At 41.0% G+C, this 21718-nt stretch overlaps 1 protein-coding gene across 3 annotated transcripts in view; it reads left to right on the plus strand.

Moving 5' to 3' along the window:
* The window catches only part of CEP85L (centrosomal protein 85L), a 149197-nt gene that overhangs the window by 60589 nt on the left and 66890 nt on the right, over positions 1–21718 (plus strand). For all 3 annotated transcript variants that reach the window (XM_080588098.1, XM_080588097.1, XM_080588099.1), the window contains one exon: positions 19652–20421. In XM_080588098.1, coding sequence (XP_080444224.1) covers positions 19652–20421 — 770 coding nt within the window. The remainder of the gene's footprint in view (positions 1–19651; positions 20422–21718) is intronic.

Here is a 21718-nt window from a genome sequence, read left to right on the forward strand (position 1 = left end):
TTGAAGAAAACTGAGCAATGACTAGGTGCTAAAAATGAATTGGTCATTAATGGGTCGTAATGGGAGAGAACAGGCTTTTTATTGGTACTGTTGCAGAAGTGAGTGAATTTAATTCCTTTTCCTGATAGCTCATAGTTTTGCTGTTCTGTGTTTTCACCAGTAGTGAGGTTTTAGGGATGAAGTGTAAGAGGCAGGTTCTTATCTCAAAATCTACTTGTGTTTAAGAGGAATCTGAATGAAATACGTCAGGAGAATGGAGCTGAGAACATCTCCAAAGTAGATGTTGCTACATCTGAAACTTGGCTTTATAGCTGTGTACAGAACATAATATTCTAGATGCTATTTTAAAATAATCTGTAAGAAGTCAGTAGTATGTAGTCAGAAGAATAGTCTTTATTATACAAAATGCAGGGACAAGGCATTCTTGTCCAGTTTTTGCTACTAACTACGTTCGTTAAGATGTGCCAGGTAGCTCCAAGTGACCTGTTCTGAGGATCAGCAGTTTTTAGCCAAGTTCAGAGCTGTGCTGAATTCAGTACCGGGCTGAAATGAACTTGTTGCTTAAGCTTTTTTCTTTTTTCTTTTTGTGTGGCTCTGTTATTAAGAACTAGACAGTATCGGTAGTGTTGGTACTGCCAGGAATAAAGAAAGAAACAGCAAAAGAACTTGGAGGCCCTGCATTTCCTCCTGGCTGCAGAATGGCCCTTGAGATAGAGCCTTTTGATTTTGGAGTGAGATGTGGGACCCTTGTCTGCTTCTTCTTGTTCCAGTGGGTTACTTGCTCTGTAACTTCACAGTAAAAGAGTGGAAGGATGTTGCTTACAGATAGGACATCTGAGTATGTCCGAATTTAAGCCAGTTGCTAAGAAAACCATAGGTTATGTCCCAATTCAGAAGGTACCTTTTTTGCTCTGTCTTGATGATTTGGCAGTGCTACTGAAGAAAGAATGTTCAACTTCAAGAGTGGATTTTAAAGGCATATATATATATATATATGTATAAAATATATATATATATTTATTTATTTGTTAAGTGAGTCGTATGTGCTGCTCTTCAAAACTCCTGCTGTGATGCTCTTTTGTTTTACTTAAAATATGGCTTAAAGTTATATCTCTTCTGAATCTTTCCTGAAGGCAATTGCCTTAGAAAGTAGAAATTGAGTCTCATCCCTTGGATGGCAGAATATTGGCCCTGGTGAGAGGAAACTTTTCTCTTGGTTTGGCTTAGTTTCATTTTTATTGTTAGTTAGTTTTCTTTTTTGAAACAACCCCTAAGCAAAAAACACAACTTTGCTTTCCTGTGAAATCCTCAAATAAGCTCCCCCTACTGATAGCAAGTCCTCTCACAAAGTGACCACAAGGACGCTTTGTGAACGTGTGCTGCTTCATTTTAGGACCCTCTATGGGTAATAAATATCCTAATATCTATTAACCTGCCTTTGGACTATTTTTGAGATTGTTGGAGGGGGAAAAACCTCCATTAAAGATGGTTTATTCCTTTGCAATTTTATTTTCTTTTATAGTAGCTTTCTTGAGAAATTTGTTGAAAAGTTTATGCTTCATTCTGCTTACGGAAATAAATGCAACTTCATTAATGAATAGCTTTTCAGTGAATATGCAAGCTTTTTCTACAGAGAAACACTTAAAGGCAACCTCAGACAGAAATACTAGTTGTGTAGATCTGAAGAACATCTTCTGCATGTGTGTATTGTTTTTGTTTCTGATCTTGTTAGTTATTTTATAAACAAAACAAGGCAATTCAGATGTGTAGGTTAGAATAAAATTATGCCTATGCTTGGGGAAGGATGATTGGTAAAAGAACAAATGTTTTATTGTTTCTAATGCAAAAACATACTCCCAGCTGAGAGTGCAGCTCTGTGCAGCTTTTTCCACGTTTCTTCTAATACTGTAGTGCAGAATGAAGCTTTTCAGAGATGGTATATTAGTTCTTGGTTTGATAAAGAAGATTGTTTTTGTTGTTGGTGTTGTGTTTTTTTTTAATTTCATGCAGAATAGATGTATTGTACTTTTAAAGGGAAATGAGTTTGGTTTTGTAAACTGGATAACACCATTATGGTGGTGGGGGGGAGGATCAGACAAAAGACCATAAGAGTTGTCTGTTTCTGTTGGATTAATAGGAACCTTAATGTTCTTGTAAAAGATGCAGGAGTAAATTTTTAACTTCTAGATCAATTTCTTCCTGCTTACTGTATGTCTAGTATCACGGTGAGGTTCAGGATTTGCAGCCACTCTCTGCTGCTGTTCCTTCAGACACTCAACCCTTGGAACAGAAAAAACAGTAAAACTGAACATACAGTTTGCCATGTGTTAATAACTTTTTGTATTTATGGATTACATATTAAAAAGAAATGTATTTCCCTCCTCGTTATCCTTACATGACAATATTTTTCCTCAAGATGATGGGATGGATTTCTATTATTTTTCTGATCTTATTTTTTACTCTTGTGGCATTGACCAGAAAGTTTGTAAGGACGTTGGTAACAGATCCAAGGGAATGCAGGCAACCTTTTTCTTTCCCGATTAACTTCCTGTTCTGGAAGAAATCACTTTCTGATTTTGAGATCATAACATCCTTGAGAGGATGGCTTGGAAAGGAGATGTAAGTGGAAGATGTTCTGCTTGCATGATGCCCACCAGGTAAGGTAGCTGTGACATGGCCATCACCTCTTAAATGTATGTCACACCTGGCACTGAATGCCTGTGACAGATCTGACCTGAACCCTGCTTTGCGTCTGTCCTGTGACCTGGGGCAGACATGAAGTTTTTGGCTGCTGGCCCTTATTTTGTCTGCTACAACCTCAGGAAGTGTGGCCAATAAATTTAAAGTATCCACCATTCACGTACATGTTTCTGATTATTTTTTTGCCAAAACTGTGTATTGTGTTTTTAGCAAGCCTAGGTGTTACAAATCAGAGTTTAAGAATAAATAATAATATATATGTATACACAAACACAGATTTTTTATTATATATAAAATATTATATATAATATTGCTATATGATTACACAATATTTTATATATATGTGTGTTTATGTATATGCATAAATGGATCTTGCTTTGAAGAACAAAGCATGCCTCCCTGTGTTTGGGCTGCTACTCTTAAGTGTACAGGATGATTTTATTCTAGATGTGGGTCTGTGAATCAGAAGACGGAACATCCTGTGCATGTTTCTGAAGTTGTATGAGCTATGATAAACTCTTAGTGGCACATCCTTTTCCATCAGAGTTTAGCCTATCACTGTCAAAGGCTAAAAATACCTTGTATTTTCAAAAATAGAACAATCTTTCTAGGCTAATTTAAACAATGACCTTTTTTTGTATGAAGCTACAGGAGGTTTTCAGTTTTCCCACTTACAAGTTTTACTGCAGGAGCACCTAGAGATTCTGTGAGGAATTATAGTTACTGTTCTAGCTTATACATAAGTGCTGCCAGGGAGCCATGTAAATTTTAGCTGGATGAGAGATGCTTTTGGAATAAGGTTTTCCTTTGAGAAGTGGTATGGTTAGAAGTATTCCCTTCTTTCTCACTGTGTTAGCTATCTCTCTGCAGTCATTCTTCGCTGCTGACGATGACTGCAAGATTCTAATTAGCTGAACTCAGAAAGTGAATTAAAAATCTGTTCAGAGTGCCTGGAAGAGAAGGGATTCACTGGGGCCCATAATCATTAGCTGCTGTTATCCTGGAGTGATAGGTAAATCTTAATGGCCAAAGAAGTCTAGTTGAAATGTTTTTAGAGAATATTAAAAATTCAAATGAGATGGGATGTATTTTTGTTTTAATTCAGGCAGTAATAAACTAAGGTCTGGCAAATCCATGGTGCAGGTATTTAGTAAAAGGAGCATGCAGATAAGATTGACTAACATGGCATAATGATCTTGAGATCTGACATTTGTTTTCTAGCAGCCTGCTTCAAAGCAAGAATCTTAAACATCAGCTTTTATTACTGCACCAAATGTGTGCTTGTAATGCACACTAGTGGTTTGTGTAGACCTTCTAAGTTTCATTATGTAAAAGTAACTTGAGTAGATAATACTCTGAGTTAGGATGTTTAAACTCTATATAACTTTCTGTATTTATGTACAGGAAAGCCCTGTTGGCATACAGCGTGACTGTGCTCCATCTGGGGGGAGAGCTGCAAAACCAAGTAACATTACTAAATTCAGGGTAAAAAGATCAGCTCCAAAAAACATGTGGTTATTGTCATGCATATGTGAGTCTGATGTCACGTCTAAGAAGGGTCGTTCTGCATTGGAACTGAAGAGAAGGCTGGTTTTTATTTTTGTTTTTCATCGAATGTTAGAAATCATGGCCTTTCTGTAAGCTTGCAAGTTACACTAGGAGTTTTCTTCTGTTGGGTGGTACTGCTTGGGCAAGAACTCTTTTGCCCTGTGTAGAGGAGGAGAAAAAATACTTGGGAATAAATATTCATTGTGAATAAAACAATACCAGTTCTTGTGGAGGTTGCTCCTGTTATTTATGTTGTACCTGCTCTGTAATATAGCCTCCTGAAAATCGTTAGTGAAGTGATTTGTGGCTTCTGTAGGACTGGAAATGTGCTGTCCCTGTGGCATATGGTCCAGCCATTATCTTATGTTACTTCTTCTCTCCTTTCAACTCTCATCAGTGTCACCAGCGTCAGCACTCCTGGTAGTGCTTCTCATGACTGCCCCATCTTTTCTTTCCCGATGGTGTTGAGGGAGAAGAGGGAGAAAACCAGTCTGATTTGAAGGAGCCTGCAAGATAGATGTGCTTTCCACAACCTTTCAGACAGGTTCAGACCTTTCCACAAAACCTGTCTAATCTTCACCAGACATTCAAATTACCTTACTCCCTGATGCCGAGGGGACTATGGTAAAGGACTTCTGTACAGGATGCTCAGCTTTACGTTGAGTCCACAGTTAGCACAACTGCTCCAGTTTGTTGCTTTGCCAATCCTTCACTAGCTATTTGTTAAAGAAAAGACATGAAAGGTTGGTTCCAGCCAGACTTCCTGGTTTATCGTCTTTGCCATATCTTCTCATGTTAGTTATGGCTCATTTCACCATGTCAAAGTTTGGTCTTTACTGTTGGCTTAAAAAGAGTCGTATGTGATACAAATAAGAGAAGCAACAGACCTTGATTTGTACTTGAGGGATTTCTGCTTTTAGAATATCTTCACGAGATGGTGCTGGAACACTTTGCTTCTTTTTGTACTGATTTTTTTTTCCCGTGTAAAATGAGGTCTGGGAGAATTGCATTGTTTTTCTAAACGTTAAGACTAATATCAGTAAGTGATATAATCAAACTCTTGCAGGATGGGAATAGGCCACATATATGTAGATGCAAGGAATTAATAGAAAAAACTTGCAGATTTTATGTGTACCCATGACATGGGTACCATGAAACATGTACCATGTTTCAGAACAGTTTTTCATTGAAAATTGGGAGGGAATATTATGGAAAGAGTGGAGGAATGTGAAAAATGCAGAAGCTCTTAAATACATATTTCTAATGTTTTGAATCACAGAATGGTTTGGGTTGGAAGGGATCTGAAAGCCCATCCAGTTCCAACCCCCTGCCATGGGCGGGGACACCTCCCACTAGACCAGGTTGCTCAAAGCCCCATCCAATCTGGCCATAAAAACCTTTCCTAACCTTTTAAACCTTTCCTGGATGGAAATGGGAATTCAGAGTAGGTAGAAATATTAGGAATATATATGAATATTTAGTTAGTTCTGGCAGGTCGAGTTGTCTGGCAGAATTAATAAACGTGACTTACTGCCAAGAGTTCTTGTTTACAGGAATCCTCTGAGAGCTGTATACTTCCATGAGAGTAGTATACCCTTAATTTACTGTAAAAGTTGAAAAACATTAATTAGACTTGCTTAAATGAGTGGCTGTTATTCCTGCTGCTGGGGTGTGGGTGTGGAGACTTGATGGAGAGTGTGGCAAATGCAGTGGCGTTCTGTGTTTCAGAGGTCTCATAGGAGGACTTAGGTTTTCTTATTATTATTTTTTTTTTTCCTCTGAAAACTTGTGAATTTCAGGTTGGTTGTCACATCATTTCTCTTTTGTATGGGCTTGTGTATTTACCATCATAAATATGCATGAGGAGAGCTTGTATGCATGCATGTATATAACTTGTTTTTTCACGGGATCACTAATCTTTTTGGCCTACAATAAGTAAGAATATCAATCAAAGTTTAAAAACAATGTGCGGTACAGAAACAAGGATAATTACTTTCTGCTTTTTGTTAACAATCTGTTCTTGCATTCAGTATTTACAGCTGTTACCAATACAGTTCTGCTGTTTCCACTGCTCCGTCATTTCAATATTGTAATCGCGCCTGTCTGCCTACAAACACTAGCCCGATGTGAAAGGGAATTGAGCCACGGTTAATTTTTACAAGTATTTTATGGAATGGGAAGCATGCTAGTTCTGATTTCTCAAAAATCATTTGTGTCAACCTCTCTTCTAAAGCTGAAGAGCATTAATAGCCTTCTACCACTTGAGTGATGATGGGAAGATCTGTACGTAGCTTCTAAAATTGCTACCCTTTGCAGAGTTTCAAATTTCATCCTGGTAGCTTGGATGTGGGATGAATGCCATTACAATTTGCTATGTTAGGGATTTGCTGGTACTATTAGGTAACGCTAGAAAACATGCTAGATACTGCATTGCGCAAAATGGCTCACTTGCGTTTCTCTGGGGTGAAAGAAGACTTTAATTATTAACATCATTAGACAGAAATTATATATAATTTTTGAAATAGTTGTCGTAAGTAGACAATTTAGAACTAGTTTAGAGCTAGTGGTTATGGAGCTGGTTCTATTTCAGAGTCAGAAAGCAGGTCCCAGCAGTAAGCCATTTCCCCAAGCCTGCTTTTATGATGTACTTTGTTCCCTGCTTGTTTTCATCAAAAAGCAAAATCTGAAATTGAGTCTAGCTTTTTAAGGGTTCTGTTTTTAATTTTTATAACGTGCTGTGCTAGTAATACCAAAACTGAGGTGTTTCCTAATAGATTGGAGAGCAGAGAAGCAGCAGCCTTTTATTGTTTAGCAAGGGTCAAAGCACTGCTAATGTGCTTGGATACCATAGTGACGAGTACTATAAATACCCAAATACGTGAGCCAGCAACTGGAAATAAATTTATAAACACTAAATTCTTTCCATTATCAAAGGCAGCAATTGAAACATTCTCCGCTCTCCCACCTCTGTCTCTGCACTCACAACTGTGCACATTGAAAAACAAACCCGACATACAAGCCCTCCGCCTGATAATTTTCCTGGCCTACTGAGAGAAGTGATCAGCAAACTTTTAAAAGAAAAGTTTAATTCTGATTGTTCTTGTTCAAGGTTGTTGGTTGTTCGTAGGCAGTGTACCCCTCTTACGTTTTAATACTGCATTTCATAGGCATTAGCGCTCAGAAGACCGTGAGCAGTATAGGTAGCAGCACTTGGAACACCTTTGCAATTCTCCTGTCATATGATACGCTTGTTGAAACGTGAAAGCTGTCCTCAGTAATGCTGGAGATGCAGTGGGTACGTGGGGAGGAGTGCAGGCATTGAACCAGCATCCCATTCAGGTGCTGGGTAATCCATCCTGGCAGGACTTGCAATGGCAAACTGATTTCTGGGATTTGATCACCATCACTCCAAAACTTTTCTGAGGAAGGAGAAGTTTGTGTCTGTGTGTTGTCTTCTCTTTGTTTTGAATGCTTTAGCATTTTCGCATCTTGAATGACTATAGAAACGTCTCAAATATACAAGCTGGGGTTTGGTTACAGTTCTGTTCTCTGCAGGGGACCAGGTCTTTTAATGTGAGACTGTTCATGGCATGTGGAGTGAGTGTTGTGTTTCATACCAGGGAAGATGGATTTGGTGGACCAAATGGTGCCTGACACGTATACAAGTTGGCAAAAGAACTTCTGATCTTTCAGGATGAGATACGTTATTTTAAAACTCTTATTGGATTTAATGATGTACGCTTTCTTGCCCTTGTGGTTTAGCTGGATTTGTCACTTTCATTTAATTAGTGTGCTTATGCGTTATATTTTCTAAAACGTGTCAGGGCAGTCAACTTCGTCTTCTCATTGGTATAGGCAGTAGGGAAAAGAAAGCAATTTAAAAGCGACATTTTTTTGTTTTTGTTTTATAACGAATTGCCAGTGAAAGAATGGGAAAGTAATAAATTGCTGTTAATTTTTCTTTATTTTTTACTTTATTTATTTATTTACTTATTTTAGAAATGATTGTGAAACTAAGTATTTTGTTTAGGAAAAGCCAGGATAAAAGACTGTACTGGGCATTACGCAGTTCTCTCCTAATTTGGTATCTGTTTATAGTTAAAAGCAGATCTTTCAGCTGGTCTTTTTCCTTTCAAAGAACACAAATGGCTCTCAGTTTCCAGAATATTTCTAAAAAAGAGGCTTACAGGTCCAGATGGATCGTAGGTAACCACTGTTACATAACTATCATTGCTTTGCAGACAGGCTGCTGCTAGCAGGTGAAAAAAAGCTGCTAAGCATGAAGATATGCATATATATTCTTATATCCAGGAAAAATTCAGAGTGCCAGTATTCAGATGGCAACATTTACGAGGTTGGTTTTTTTCCCTCTTGCCTCTAAAATTGTATTTTGTGACTTCTTTGCTGGTGGACATAGAAAAGGAAGTATAGTCTCTCTCTGGAGAGGAGGCTTGTCTTCTACAGAGCAGAAATCCTCCTAAGAGTGTAAGATTTAGTTCTAAATATAGCCACTGAATTAACACAGCTAATTTTATCAGTGTATTATTCACATTTGCTCAAACTGTCAACTGTCCTCTAAGAAAAGCCAAATTAAGTCCTCAGAGTGCATGTGGGGAAGGTGGAGGTCTTGGATGGAGGGTTGTTAACGGGCATTACAGAAATCTGAATTCCTCTTCTTCACTTTATGTTGTAGGCAAATTAGGAATTATAAATTGAACAATGTTCAGTTATTGTCAATCCTAGAATCATGGCTTCACAAAAGAAAAAAGAAAATATTAAAAGCTAGAGTCAAAATGGTGAAAGCCAGATATTTCATGAAACAAAGGTGCAAGAAAATTGAGATTATTCCACATCAGTTTATTATATTGTAATAGGTTTTGTAAGGTAGATTTCAGTGGCTTTTCCATTTGTCTTGCCACTGTCATTTTCAGAAACATTTCTGTTAGTAGTAGGAGTGTCAAATTCTCTTGGCAATGTCAAGTTTTTCATTGCTGTAAGGTAATGCTGAGAATTGCTGGTGCCTGTGTTTTGCCCGCCACCCTCCAGTTCCTTCCTTCTGCTCTGCTTGAACCTGCTCGGTTGGGAAAGTGTGCAGTACACCAGGGCTGCCAGTATTGCTCAGTGTAGAGAGCAGTGGGTGCAAACAGCTCCATTTCACTGAGAGATGTCAGGCGAATTGTAACGCTCTGCCTCCCGTTGTTCATACGGGGAATGAGGACAGCGAGGCTTCATTTTTTGAAGTATAAAATGTGAATTCATCTTTAGGATGTAGAGTTATGCTCAAATCCAATTTAAGGTTAATCCTGTGTGAATGAAGAGCTAGTTCAATGTCACATTCTGCTCTTTTGTGTATTTATTTTATGATTTTATTTTCTTTAATATCTTGCTTTTTCCCCAAACTTGGTAAGTAATTACATAGACCGAGACTGCTGGGTCCATATCCAGTCCAGTCACTATGAACGTGCTACTCCATCACCATTTGGGGACCAGCATCAGAAGGGGAGAGACTTTCCCAGAGAGTTAAATTATCCTTGAGGCAACGGGGGAATTTTTGGGATTCCTGGGGATGATTTCGGGCCCTTGGAAGGGATTACTGCTCCATGCGGGCATTCCCAAACCACGTGAAGTAAATTGCTTGCGGGACACGCACAGAGCGGTGGCAGCGCTGCGATGGGAGGGCTGTGTGAGGAGGCCCGGCCTGACCCGTGCCTGCGGCGGGGAGGAGGGGGCGATGGACTGGGATATATCGCACCAAGCGGTGCGGGGCAGTGCCTAGCACCTGCTTCTGCCTCGGGAAGGATGTCTTCTTCCATCGGCTTTAAAGCTCGGGCACCTGCACTCGGGTCATGCAGGCGCCTGTGTGGTGTTCGGAGGGTCAGCCGTGAGGAGCTGGGGCTCGGGGCCCCAGAGTGAGCGCACAGAGGTAAGCTGGGAGCACGACTACTGCGTGTAGGGCTTATTTGGGGGAGATAGTAGAGGAAATGGTGCTGAGTATGAGGCTGGGAGAGAGACTGAAGATGAAGGTATGTCTCCATTTCCACACCTGCACAGCCTGGCGTAACGCTGAAAGCTGCTGCTCCTGTTGGACAGAGCTGTTCTCGGTGGCCTGTGAGCCCAGAGAAGGGGTCTGTTGCTTACTGGTGAGCCCGATGGGTATCAGACCAACCCGAATATGATATTCTCAAGGTAAAGACCATTTTAGCAAGAACACAGATTAAATTTACAGTAACAAATAGTCTCGAAAACGTAGCCAGGAACTCCAGTCTCCTTGGAGGTTGAAAGTCCTAAATAGAGTTGACATTAAGTTGTAGACTCTGCTCCTGGTTGTACTTACAAATAAAACGTAAGGGCACACTAAACACTGTGGTCAAGAGCAACAGTTTTAACTGCATGGAATTACTGTGGTTTGTGGGAACCCTCAGCCTTGGCTCTGGTCCCTTGAGCTAGAGGGAGGAGTCTGCCTGTTCATCACACATGCATCTCCCTTCCCTTCATGTCTTAGGTGAGGTGGTTTTGGTGCTGAAAGGCATCAGGTAGGCTGACGGGGGAGTGCTGGTGTTGGAGATGGGACCTGGAGTAAGTTAGAGAGGTGCAATATTATAAATAAGTTTCCTTTGGAGCTTGAGAAAGTACAACTTCGTCTCTGTTGGTATGGTGAAGTGGAATGGTAGGCACGTTCCCATTGCTGGATGTTGCTGAAAAATACCTGGGATTTTACCTTTCTGGAGCGCAGGGATGGATTTGTTCAGACGGGCCAGGTTACTCCATTTTTTTTGGACAGTCATCCCCAAGTGGGGATGAAGAAGTAATGCCAGCGAAGGCAGGATCTGGTGGCCATTGAAGTGGTATTTGTGGCTTGGATATGTGGCTGATTGGGAAGTAAATATATATTGTGACATCTGTATTATCTTTTTTACCTTTTACCATTACTTTTAATGAAGTTTCCTAGGGGCGTATTTGATTTCTGCATGTCTTCACTGTTAAGTGCTTGTTGTTGAGGAAAATGGTATTGGAAGCTATAGGCAACCTTCACAGAAAGGCAAAAGCAAGTTGAGATCTAGACTTTAAGTTTAAAAATAAATAAAATAAATCCCTGCAGCAGTATAAGTTCTCACTCATTCTTTCATTTCAGCAAAATGAAGTTGCCTGATTACGTGATTGCTGTGCTGGAACATGGCTTTATCCTCTTATCTGGGGGGAAAAATAGAACCTGTTAATCTAAAAATCATTCTACTTAGTTATGTAACTAGTGCTTAAAAATAGTTCCAGATTGCTGGAAAAGAAAGATTTGATGATACGGGGTAGAATATTTCTCTTTTGTTCAGTATATATAGAACGTCTACATTTTTTATATAATGTTTAGTCCTGTTTTGTGGTGGCCAGTTGCTTGTCACTCACACGTACTCCCACAGCAGCGTCCTGTAGCCCAGCTCTCTCAGATACTGCGTAGATGCTGCTATAAAATAGCACCAAAGCTGAATGCTGAGGAGTTGGAAGGCAGAGAGGTACATGGAGAGAAAGCACCGGGGATGGGGCGTCTGTTCATGTAGGGAGGCAGACGCTGCTTGCTGCGAGAGCTGACTTTGAAACCGATTTGTTCAGAAGCTTTAGAGCATCCTTTATTGTGTTGTGTCTATAGACGTCATAGTTATATTTGACTGTGGTTGCGTGATACCCTTGGGATAGGGAAGCAAAAGATGTAAATTAAGATATCTATAGTGTTTCTGGTAAAAATAAGTTCATTCTTTTAATGCTTACTTCTATTTCTATTTCTATTTTCTCATTTTAAAAGTCTTTATGTAGGTTAGGTTAGCCTTCGTCTTTGCAGATGAGCTTAGCAGACAAATCTGATTCAGAAACCCAGTTTTCATTTTGGATTGCCATTGCAAACTTGTACCCATGGTGTAGTTACTTACACCTTGTTTCCAGTGCTTGAGGTGCAGTGAAACTTGCACTTGGTCTTAGCTTCCATTTCCTTTAACCTCTTTATGTCTGCGAAATCTCTTGTGTTTCAGTTAAAAAAAAAAAAAAAATATTTTATTTGCCTGTTTTCATCACATGCTTCCAGTGGATCTGTAATTCCACATTTCTTTGACACTGACAGCTAGAATAATTGGCTACAGTAAGGAAAACAAAATAGTCTTGCAGTAACTGACTCTGCTGTAATTTTTTCCCTCTGCTGAATAATCTCCTGGCTAACACACTTCACCTGCAGCTTTATGAGTTATGTGGCCCTTTGTTAAAGCTGTCCTTGCAGCACAGGTGTGATACCTGACTTCATTTTGGAGGGGCAGCATGACACTTCTGTACAGTGCTTCTCCTTTACATTCAAACGTTAAATCATCTTCTGTACGCGGGCATCACGTGAGTGGGCTTTTTGACCCAGATCTGGCTCAAAAAGAGGTACATTTGTTTGAAGATGTCTGTCTTCTGGAGTTGTGGACTCCTCAGCTGAGTATTATTAGCCTAGGTATTGCTGGGCAAATTGTCACCTGACAGAGATGTTGGTAGGCAGTACTATCTTGTGTTGAGTCCTAAAATATCAGTTATGTTAAGATTCCTTCAGGAGCCTGGCTGTGCTTGGTGTGTATGGGATGTGTTGAGGGCTGAGGTTTTTCTTCTGTTATCTTTTCTGCCTGCATGTGTATATCTAGTGCATGTTAAAACTTCCGTTCTACTATAGGAGATCCCGGGATTTTTCCTGTACAGCTCATATCTGTTTGCCTTTCCTTTGTTAATTTGTGAAGTTTGTCTTTGTTTTACCCTGCACATTCTTTCTGTTGCATTGGTTTGGTATGGTCTCTCTGAAATAAACTGCTACAAAACACAAACAAGTTTTTGTTAAGATTTATTTGTGGAAATACACAGGAAGTTTTAATACATAAGACCTGTGACAATTCGTTATGGCCAAACAGCTAGCTTAGACAATTTTACAAGCAGGATGGCAATCATTTCACCTGGTGTTGTCTTACATGAAGTAATCATATACTTCAAGGGAACGTGTGTTAATTTGTAATGAGGGGCGGTTTGGATGACACGTTGTTCTACCAAGTGTCTTTTAAGTTAATTGGGACCTTTAACCTCAAACCTTACTGCAGCAGAACATAGGAGAAAATAAACAATTTCTGCTGTGCATGCCTCTCTTAATTTAAGAACCACTAAGCCGAAATGTATGATCTTAAAAAAAAAAAAAAAAAAAAGGCAAATCTCCATCCTGTGCTTGTTTTTGGCACTGATTCTAGTTTGATTACCTATATGCAAGTCTGTGGGAAGGTATTCAGGTTGCCTCTCTTGTCGTCTAGTGACAAAAGTGATGAAATTAGGGAATTTGGCTCTTCAAATGGCCACTGGAAACTGAGAGACTGAGTTGTGGTACTGAAATGAGATTATATGAATATGCTGGCCTTCTCTGTGGCCCGTTGCATCATTTAATTGCTTGTCCTTGCTGCTGGAATCCTAACAGCTTCACTAATGAGGGTTTGCCAAGACTACATCTCAGAAGGTGAGGTGGAAACCTGACGTGGTATACACAGGTGACTTCTCAAGTATGGGACAGCATTTTTCAGATAAACCAAAGCTGAAGAGGGTCTATGTTGTCCTGTTAGTCAAAGAGCAGGCTTCCCAAAGTATTTCAGTACCCTAACTACTACAATTGAATGCACTTTTAGGGTAAAAAGCGAAGTAACTTTTACAGAGCCGGTTCCTTGTCCATGCTGTGACCTGGGGAGAGGTATGTAAATCGGAACGAGGCTGGGTGACCTTTTCTGTGGTATGCTGAAAACAGGACTTTCCTGGTATGAAAGTAGCGAAGTGTGAATAAAAAATTCTCATTACAAGTAAATAATTTTCTTCTGCTCAGTGACAAGGTGTAATTTCAGTTTGCTCAGTGACAATCAGTTACTATGTTAAGCTTTGTTAACTAACGCTGGAACATCCTTGTCTCCCACTCGCCCTGTTTTCAAATCGTTTGAAAGGTAAGGGTGTTACCCTCACTTCTTGCACCCAGTGGGATCCTTGCTATCTTACCTTCCCTGCTGCTTGCCAAAGGGGTTATGGAAATAGTGAGATGTGGCAAATGGAAACAAGGTAAGTTTAATTGAAGAGGAGGAGGGTAGTGAAGATACACCAAATGGCCAGTCCACAAGGAGTTAGGTGGGACATGTTAGGCAAGTTTCTGTTAAGTATTTTACATACATATTTAATATTCCTTTTGTATGTAAGGGTGTCAGAGAAGCTTTCTACTGTTTGCTGGAACTCGGTGTTGCCTCTGTATTTCCTTCCGAGGGCAGGTGTGCGTACTGCCCTTGTACGTGTGCGTACAGCTTCAGTGCTCCTGCCAGCACTGCTTCCTGCTCTGTCTGCTGAAAATTCTTTAAACTCCTCTTGTACAATTTCTTGTTTTCTGTAGGTTGTAGGAGGCCCATAAGGGTGGCCTACCATTTATTCCTTCTGTGTTCTCTCTGTAATAACTTGCTCAGGGGTAGTGGCTTTGCTAGTGTTTCATCGCACATCTTACTCTGTGATGATGCTGTTTGAAGGGAAATAATAAAAGCAACAAAATTTCTTCAGTTTTTGAAAATCCTGTCTCAGCTGCAGCGTGTTAAGTTTGTATTTGTATTATTTGGGCTGGTACTGTTCATTCTGTTTGTGAACTATGTAGATGTTAAATTACTTTAACTTCTAAATATAACAAGTTTTTAGGCACAATGGCATTTTTTTGGTATGTGACACAGTGGATTATAGAAAATACTACAGGAATCAGTTTATTCAGAGTAGAAGAATTGGCTCTGAGTTTACAATGTACTTCTGTAAAAGAGAAGCATTATCCCAGTACAGTAACTGGTGATGCTGGAAGCCATCAAATTTGGATATACTTTTTTTCAAATATCATTAATTGAACTTGCCTCTGAACACCATGTGACTGCTTTTGCTTTGGAGGCATAGCTGTGACACAGGCAACTTGGTTTACTGACAGTGTTTTAGTACGTTAAATACTAAAACACTATTTAGTATTAAAGTAATACTAGTTTAAAATACTAGTATTTTAATAGATACAATTAATGTTTTAACGAATATTTTGCTAGTAGTAAGTTTTTGTCCTTTATTCTCTTGTTTTAGTTTCTTGCTATTCAAGCACAGCACTCTAATTCCTAAATGTTATTTGTTTATCCGTGAGGGTTTCAGGCCCACTCTGCCGTACAGCCCTGTTACATGTCCGAGCAGTTCTCTCCAGTCTGCAGTGTTTCCGTTTCTGATCTGGTTTTCTGTGAAGCATACTTGTGTTTGTTTACTCTTTGGAAGAGGTTTGTTTTCAGAGACTTCCTCTGTTCATTCAGCTCCTATTTCAAGTTTACTATGTCAAAACAGGAGTGGAGCTTGTGAGGACAGTGGTGAAGATTTCTACACAGGAAAATAAAAAAGAAACAAAACCAGCCAAGCAAACCAAACCAAACCATTCCTGTGACTGGCTCCTGCATGCTTTGGCTTGCAGAGGGTGATCAGTTGGTCTCTGCAGTGCTTTTGGTTAGGGCTGGCCACCTGCCTGTCCGTTTTGGGATCCCTCCGTTGGCTCCTCGGATGACCTCCGCACGCTGCATTCAGGCTGGTCCCGTTTGTGAGCAGGTAGGCGGGGGAACACAGGTGCAGCATGTATCTTGCTGTCACGGCACGTCATCCCGTGGCCTTTGCTTTGTTTTCTGACCATCTCCCACGAGAGTTGAGATCCTTCCATGGTTGAAAGCAGCTGTCCTGTAGAAGACTCGCAGGAGGCAGCCACGTGCTGGCACGCTGTAAGAGTCACGGCCCGCTCAGAGCCGTGGGCTGGGCACGGGGATCGCTTCTGGCTTGCGGCTGGGGCCCACGGCGTTGGGCGTTGCTGCACAGCTAGAGGTTCGTTTGGAAGAGCTCCCGTAACGAATATAAGACCTGTCGTACACACAGGCTCAGTCAGATTCCAGTGAATGTGTATGATAGTGGTTTGGCTTCCCCCGTTTGTCTTCTGCGCAATTAATAAGAATAATTAAGTTTATTTTCCTTATTTGGGGTAATCTACGTCAATGTTTTGGTGGGGGGGAGCGGGAAGGAAGAGAAGGTCATCTGTTTTTAATACTGGCGTTTTTCTCCATGGTCAGGACTTTCTAATTATAGCCTGGATAAAATATCGAATATCACGTTTCAAAGTCCTTCACACAAGGAGGGTCTCTGTTTGTAGCAGTATTAGGTACGCATGCATCCCCATAACATGAGCATCATAAACGTTTTGGGTTTGATTAGTATTGGGCAATTGTACTAGCTGGTCATTCTGCTGTTTGGTAATATTTTGGGAGCAGTGAAGAAACTGTTAGATACAGAAGTGTACGTTGTGGATGGGGCTTCTTGAAGCACTCGTTTCATTTTGCAGCTAGAGAAGTTGTTCAGGTTACAGCGAACCTCCCCTGCCTCGTGTGCGTTATGAGCGACCTCTGGGCAACAGATGAGGGTGTCAAGTAGCTGAGCAAGCGCGTTGTATATCTGGCCTGAGAAGTGGCCTCAGGGGTTTTCTTCTAGTTCTGTGCAGTTGGCACTAGGGATTTAAAAAAAAAAAAAAAAAGCATAGAAATACATAAGTAAGTAGGAGGAGTTCATTAGCTCTATGTCAGAGGGTTTCTTCTCTCCCTTCTTCAGAAGAAAGTGTCTGCTGTGTTCTCTCCCATTTAAATGAAATTTTTGTGATCAGGTTTTTAGTAAAGCCAAAATCAGGTCTGGTTCATTATTTTCTATGCCAAATAGGCAGTAATACGGTAGTTCAGACGTGTAATACAAGATAATAGGAAGGCCATATGAAATGCTCTTTTTTTTCTTTTCTTATTCCATCTTCTGCTGTTATGTGATAGAAATCTTGTAACATGTTTTAAAAATACACTTTTTCGAAATCTCTCATTTCTGTGTTCTGGGAAGTATTTTAACAGCTGTTAAAATGTGATGCCAATATGGTAGGTGCTCTAGGGAGCTTTGTGGTGGGCAAAAAAAAAAAAAAGGTATTGGGATAATTGAAAAGCAAGATTTGACATGTAATCCTGATGCTGTTCAAAGGAAAACCTGTAGAAACTTGCTATATTTTTTTCTCCTATATCCAAAAGTTTTCTTTAATGAAAAGAGTCTTAAACATTGGAAGACTCTTGAGACATACAGGTCATGTTTAAGAGCGTTTGCAGCCTTCAAATGAAGCCCGTCTCAGTGAGATGAAAGCTGTTCAAGTCATGCTGAGAAGAGAGCACTAGTTTATTCTGAACTTTAGGCATTTCCTTATGCATGACTACGTGGAAGAGAAAAGTCTTCTGCTTGCATGAAGTCCTCATTGGCAGGGTTTGGCCAGGTGGAGCTTTTTATTTTACCTTTACTTCCCGTACTGTCAGGATAACCCAGCACTGGCACACGTTGCCCAGATGACCTCCAGAGGTCCCTTCCAACCTCAGCCATTCTGTGAACTTACTCCAGGGACTACAGAAGTTACCATTTTAAGCTTCGCTCTGCTTTTGGGTTCTCTCATTTCCAGTGGAGTTCCTGAATTTCATGCCCTTTGTGCTGCAGGGAGATATTTCAGAGCGCAGACCGGTGCTCTTTCCAGCTGAGCCTGCGGTCGAGGCAGACTGAAGCAATATGCTCCGAGAAGAAGTGTGAATTTGCTCATATGTTTCAGTGAGCATTAACGGGAAGAGTAATTAGAGCAACTTGAAGCCAAAATTGCCATGTTTCACTTGGAAACAAAGTATCGGATATATCCATCAGCTGTAGTTGGATGTGCATGGTGTATGCCAAGTTTAGGGCTGCTTGAAGAGTTAATCAGAAGTGAGGAAAAGAAGTTTAGGTCTAGCTCGGGACTTCCATTTTTCCTTGTTCTACTCTAAATATAATTTACCACTTGTGAATAGTGCAAGCACCTGCTGGTGCCCAGGAGAGGGCAGGAAGGCAGAGCTGAGAGAAGGAACTGCTTATTATTTTGTGGGATTTTTGTGGGATGAGGAGCGTGGCTATGTTATTTTGCGTTGTGCTGCAAGAGGGGAAGTCTGGTCCCAAACAGGGAGGAGCAGGCAAGCTGGGGGTAAGGATATCTTGATTTTAACGCACAAGAAAAGAAGCACTGCCCTTCCTAAAATTTGTCGCACCGTTGGAAGCTCTTTCCTTGTTCCTGTCTGTGGCATGGTTTGTTGCATCACGTATATCCTCAGAAAGTGTGCCCAATTAGTAACATGTTCGGGCCTCCACCAAATCATATTAACCTGCTGTAGCCATCAAACCAAGTATGCTAGCTGTACTTCTAGAGCAATTGGTTGGTGGTTTTTTTTTTTTCTTTTTTAATTGCACTACCCTTATAGCAGGTGACAGGTCCCAAAGAAGTAAGTTCTGTGTAGGTTAGGCTGAGAGAAATAATAAGAGTGTATCTGTCTTGCTCTGGGTCAAAAAGGACCCCCAAAGGAAGACGTAATTAGAGCACGCTTGTTCTCTCGATCTACTCTAACAAGCAGATCTGAATCTAAACCTAACGAGCAACGTGAGCTTGGTCAAGGTCCAGCCATGTGACTTGGTGGGAGCTGATCCTCTCTGAGAGGATTAGCTGTTTATTTCTGGTTGCCCACAGTCTGTGATGACGCTAAGCGCGTGTTGCTGGGGCTGTGAGAGGTCTCGGGCAGTCCTCAGTGATCTCCCCTCTGCCTTGGTCATCTTTGCTCTTCTGTCTCCTCCTCAATATCACCGCACTGATTCCTCTGTTCTTGGTATTTCGGCTTGGGATAGATTTCATAAATTACAGTATGTTTTATGGCCTTGTAAATAACAACATCTGAAAGGACTCAATTTTTTGCAGACTTTTCTAAAGCCAATCACCTGGGGAAATGTAATTTGAAAAAAGCAAAATCCAAAAGGGATGAATAGTACTGTCCGAGAGGCTGTCATTAAGCTGGCTTGTCTCCAGCACTTCCATTTTGCAAAGTGCATTTAGTGAGTTGTGTTTCCCTCTAAGAATGAGAAGAGGGTCGATGGAAGAGGAACCAGACCTGGGGCTCCTGAGCTGGGATACCCGTGCCATTTGTGGTATAAAAGCTACTTTCAGTTGTGTGGGGAGGGGGAGAAATCCTGCCTGCTGCTTCCCTCTGCCCACAGCCTGATAGCTGTGTCTGGAGCTGCTCTTACCACCCCCTTAGTACAGCTCTCTTTTTATAATGACAGCACCAGGAAAAGTAAATTAGCTCCCATATTAGCAGGCTTCCATTGTCATAATCTGGAATGGTTCAGAAGACCCTTTTTTGTCAAGAAACCCGTTTCCTTCTATTTTTGCATGTCACCTGGAGTTTGGTGTCTTGCTTTCTTGGTGCTGATGTTAGTATGAGTTTTGTGTTGTACTTACGTGATTAATCTTTCTTCCCAGATCATTCAACGTCAAGTGGTACATCCTCGTTCAAGCCCAGCCGATCACTGGTTTCCATTCCCACTGCCCATGTGATGCCGTCTAATGCCAGCTCTTCACTTTCCAAACACAGGGAAGCTTTCAAATCTGACGGCTCAAAATGGAGTACAAGCTTGGGCCGGTCAGGAGGAGGCAGAAATCAGGATGTCCTGGACAATTCTCTTGACATGAAGGGTGCAGGACCTGTAAGAAAATGGTCCTCCTTGTCCAAGCTCAGCTCACCAAACACCTTCAGCCAGGATGGTAGTAGTCATTCAGTGGACTCCAGGACTAGCACAGACAAAGCTGTGTCACCACAATTAAGGACAAATGGGCCAAATTGTTTGCATGATAGCATGGAGCTCTTAAAAATCGAGGACAAGGAGATGGGGAAAAAACGATCTTCTCTACTGGACTGCAAATACAAATTTGAAACGTGCAGCAAAGATGACTTTGTTTCAGATTCCTCAAGCAGGAGACATGCCTTAGACTTGACCGCCTACAGTGCCTTACCTGAAAGCAAACCCGTGGCTGCCAGCTGTGAAGCTTTTGGACAGAGATACGCGACTCTGGGGCAGCAGGCTGTGAGCGGAGCCCCCATACAGCCGGCAGTCAGGACTCAGATGTGGCTTAAGGAACAGTTGCGGGCAAATCCCCTGGACTGCAGGACTGCTGAGGAGCCCTACGGTGTAGCTGCATGGCATGTGCAGCAGCTGGAGGATTTTAGACCAGGGGGTGAGCAGCCTGTGCAGGTAAGGCCAAAGCTTGGTGTTTGCTGCCATCGTGTGGCATCAAGCGCTACACCTGAGGAGCAATGTCGGGCTGTTGTCAATAAAACAGGAAAGGGAACAAGTCCCCTTACCCAGGCGGTGGTGGTGGTGGTTTTAAACTTCGGTTGGGGTTGCTGCTGCTTGTTTCTCAGTTTTATTTGACTGCCAGTAATTTTCTTCTGACATCTGTTTACAGTTTCCTTTAATTTGGCATGCCTGTCCACATGAGACTAGCATCTCTTTCTCAGTCTGGATACAATAAGAGGTTTATAAATGATATTTTTAATAGTTCTTAAAGAGAGTTTTTGGTTGCAGTGTAGCGGGGCGAGTGTGAATGTCTATTTTGATCTAAATTGATTTGCAGAGACTGCATTTGCACACGTAGAAATAAGACTGATACCTACATACCACAAGAACAAATATTCAGTATCACTATGCCCAGGACTTAAAAACTGAATTCTGTTTGATATTAATGCCTATTTTTTAACTAATTAGTTGGCTGCTATTACCTGACTCTAATCTGGTTTATTTAAATAATACTTTTTTATGTGCCATATTTGAAGGCTTTTCATATAGAAGAAATCAAGCATATGATTTTAAGAGGCAGGTAAAGCTTTCTAACACGATTCACAATCTTTGTTTTTACCTCTTCACCTAATGGGAAAAGATAGCTTGTGAAGGACAACAGTATTTTAATATAAATGTTCAAGTTTACTTGTGTTGGTAAAATTATCTTGCCAGAAAAGCCCCAAACAGATTTAAACAGATATTTTTTCCTGAAAGGATATTGTCTGGGTGGGGGTAACCTAGCTGTATGTGAAAATACTTGTTTTCTCCAGTCTTCTCACAAGCGCTTCGTCAGTCCAGCAGCAATGAAATACAGCGTTTCCTTTTTGCATGAAGGCAAAGCTGCATGTTTGGCACGGATGAAGTCCTGTATGTGTATAATATGTATATTATTATGGTTATTACTGTAAAACCTCTCTTCACGGTTAAAAGGCACACAGGAATTGATGCCGGGCTGTGCTTTGAGGACCGAGCCAATAGGGGGAGCACGAACATCATTTATCTGTTTAGCCGCTTTTATAAAATGGTGCGGCAGCTTGTCGGGTTTTTGAGACTGTAACGTTGCAGGTTGAAGTTCTGCCTAAAAGCGTTTTGTCTTGCTCCGGTCATTTTCATATCCAGATCGGTATTTTGTGTGCAGATCAGTATGTGTCGTAGGATCCAGGTAGGATCCCCGCTTCCTCAGCTGGGCTGTCAGTTTCTGGTCGGCTCC

This window comes from Anser brachyrhynchus, assembly GCF_964034855.1.
Source record: "Anser brachyrhynchus genome assembly, chromosome: 3".
In the NCBI taxonomy this organism is placed as follows: domain Eukaryota; kingdom Metazoa; phylum Chordata; class Aves; order Anseriformes; family Anatidae; genus Anser; species Anser brachyrhynchus.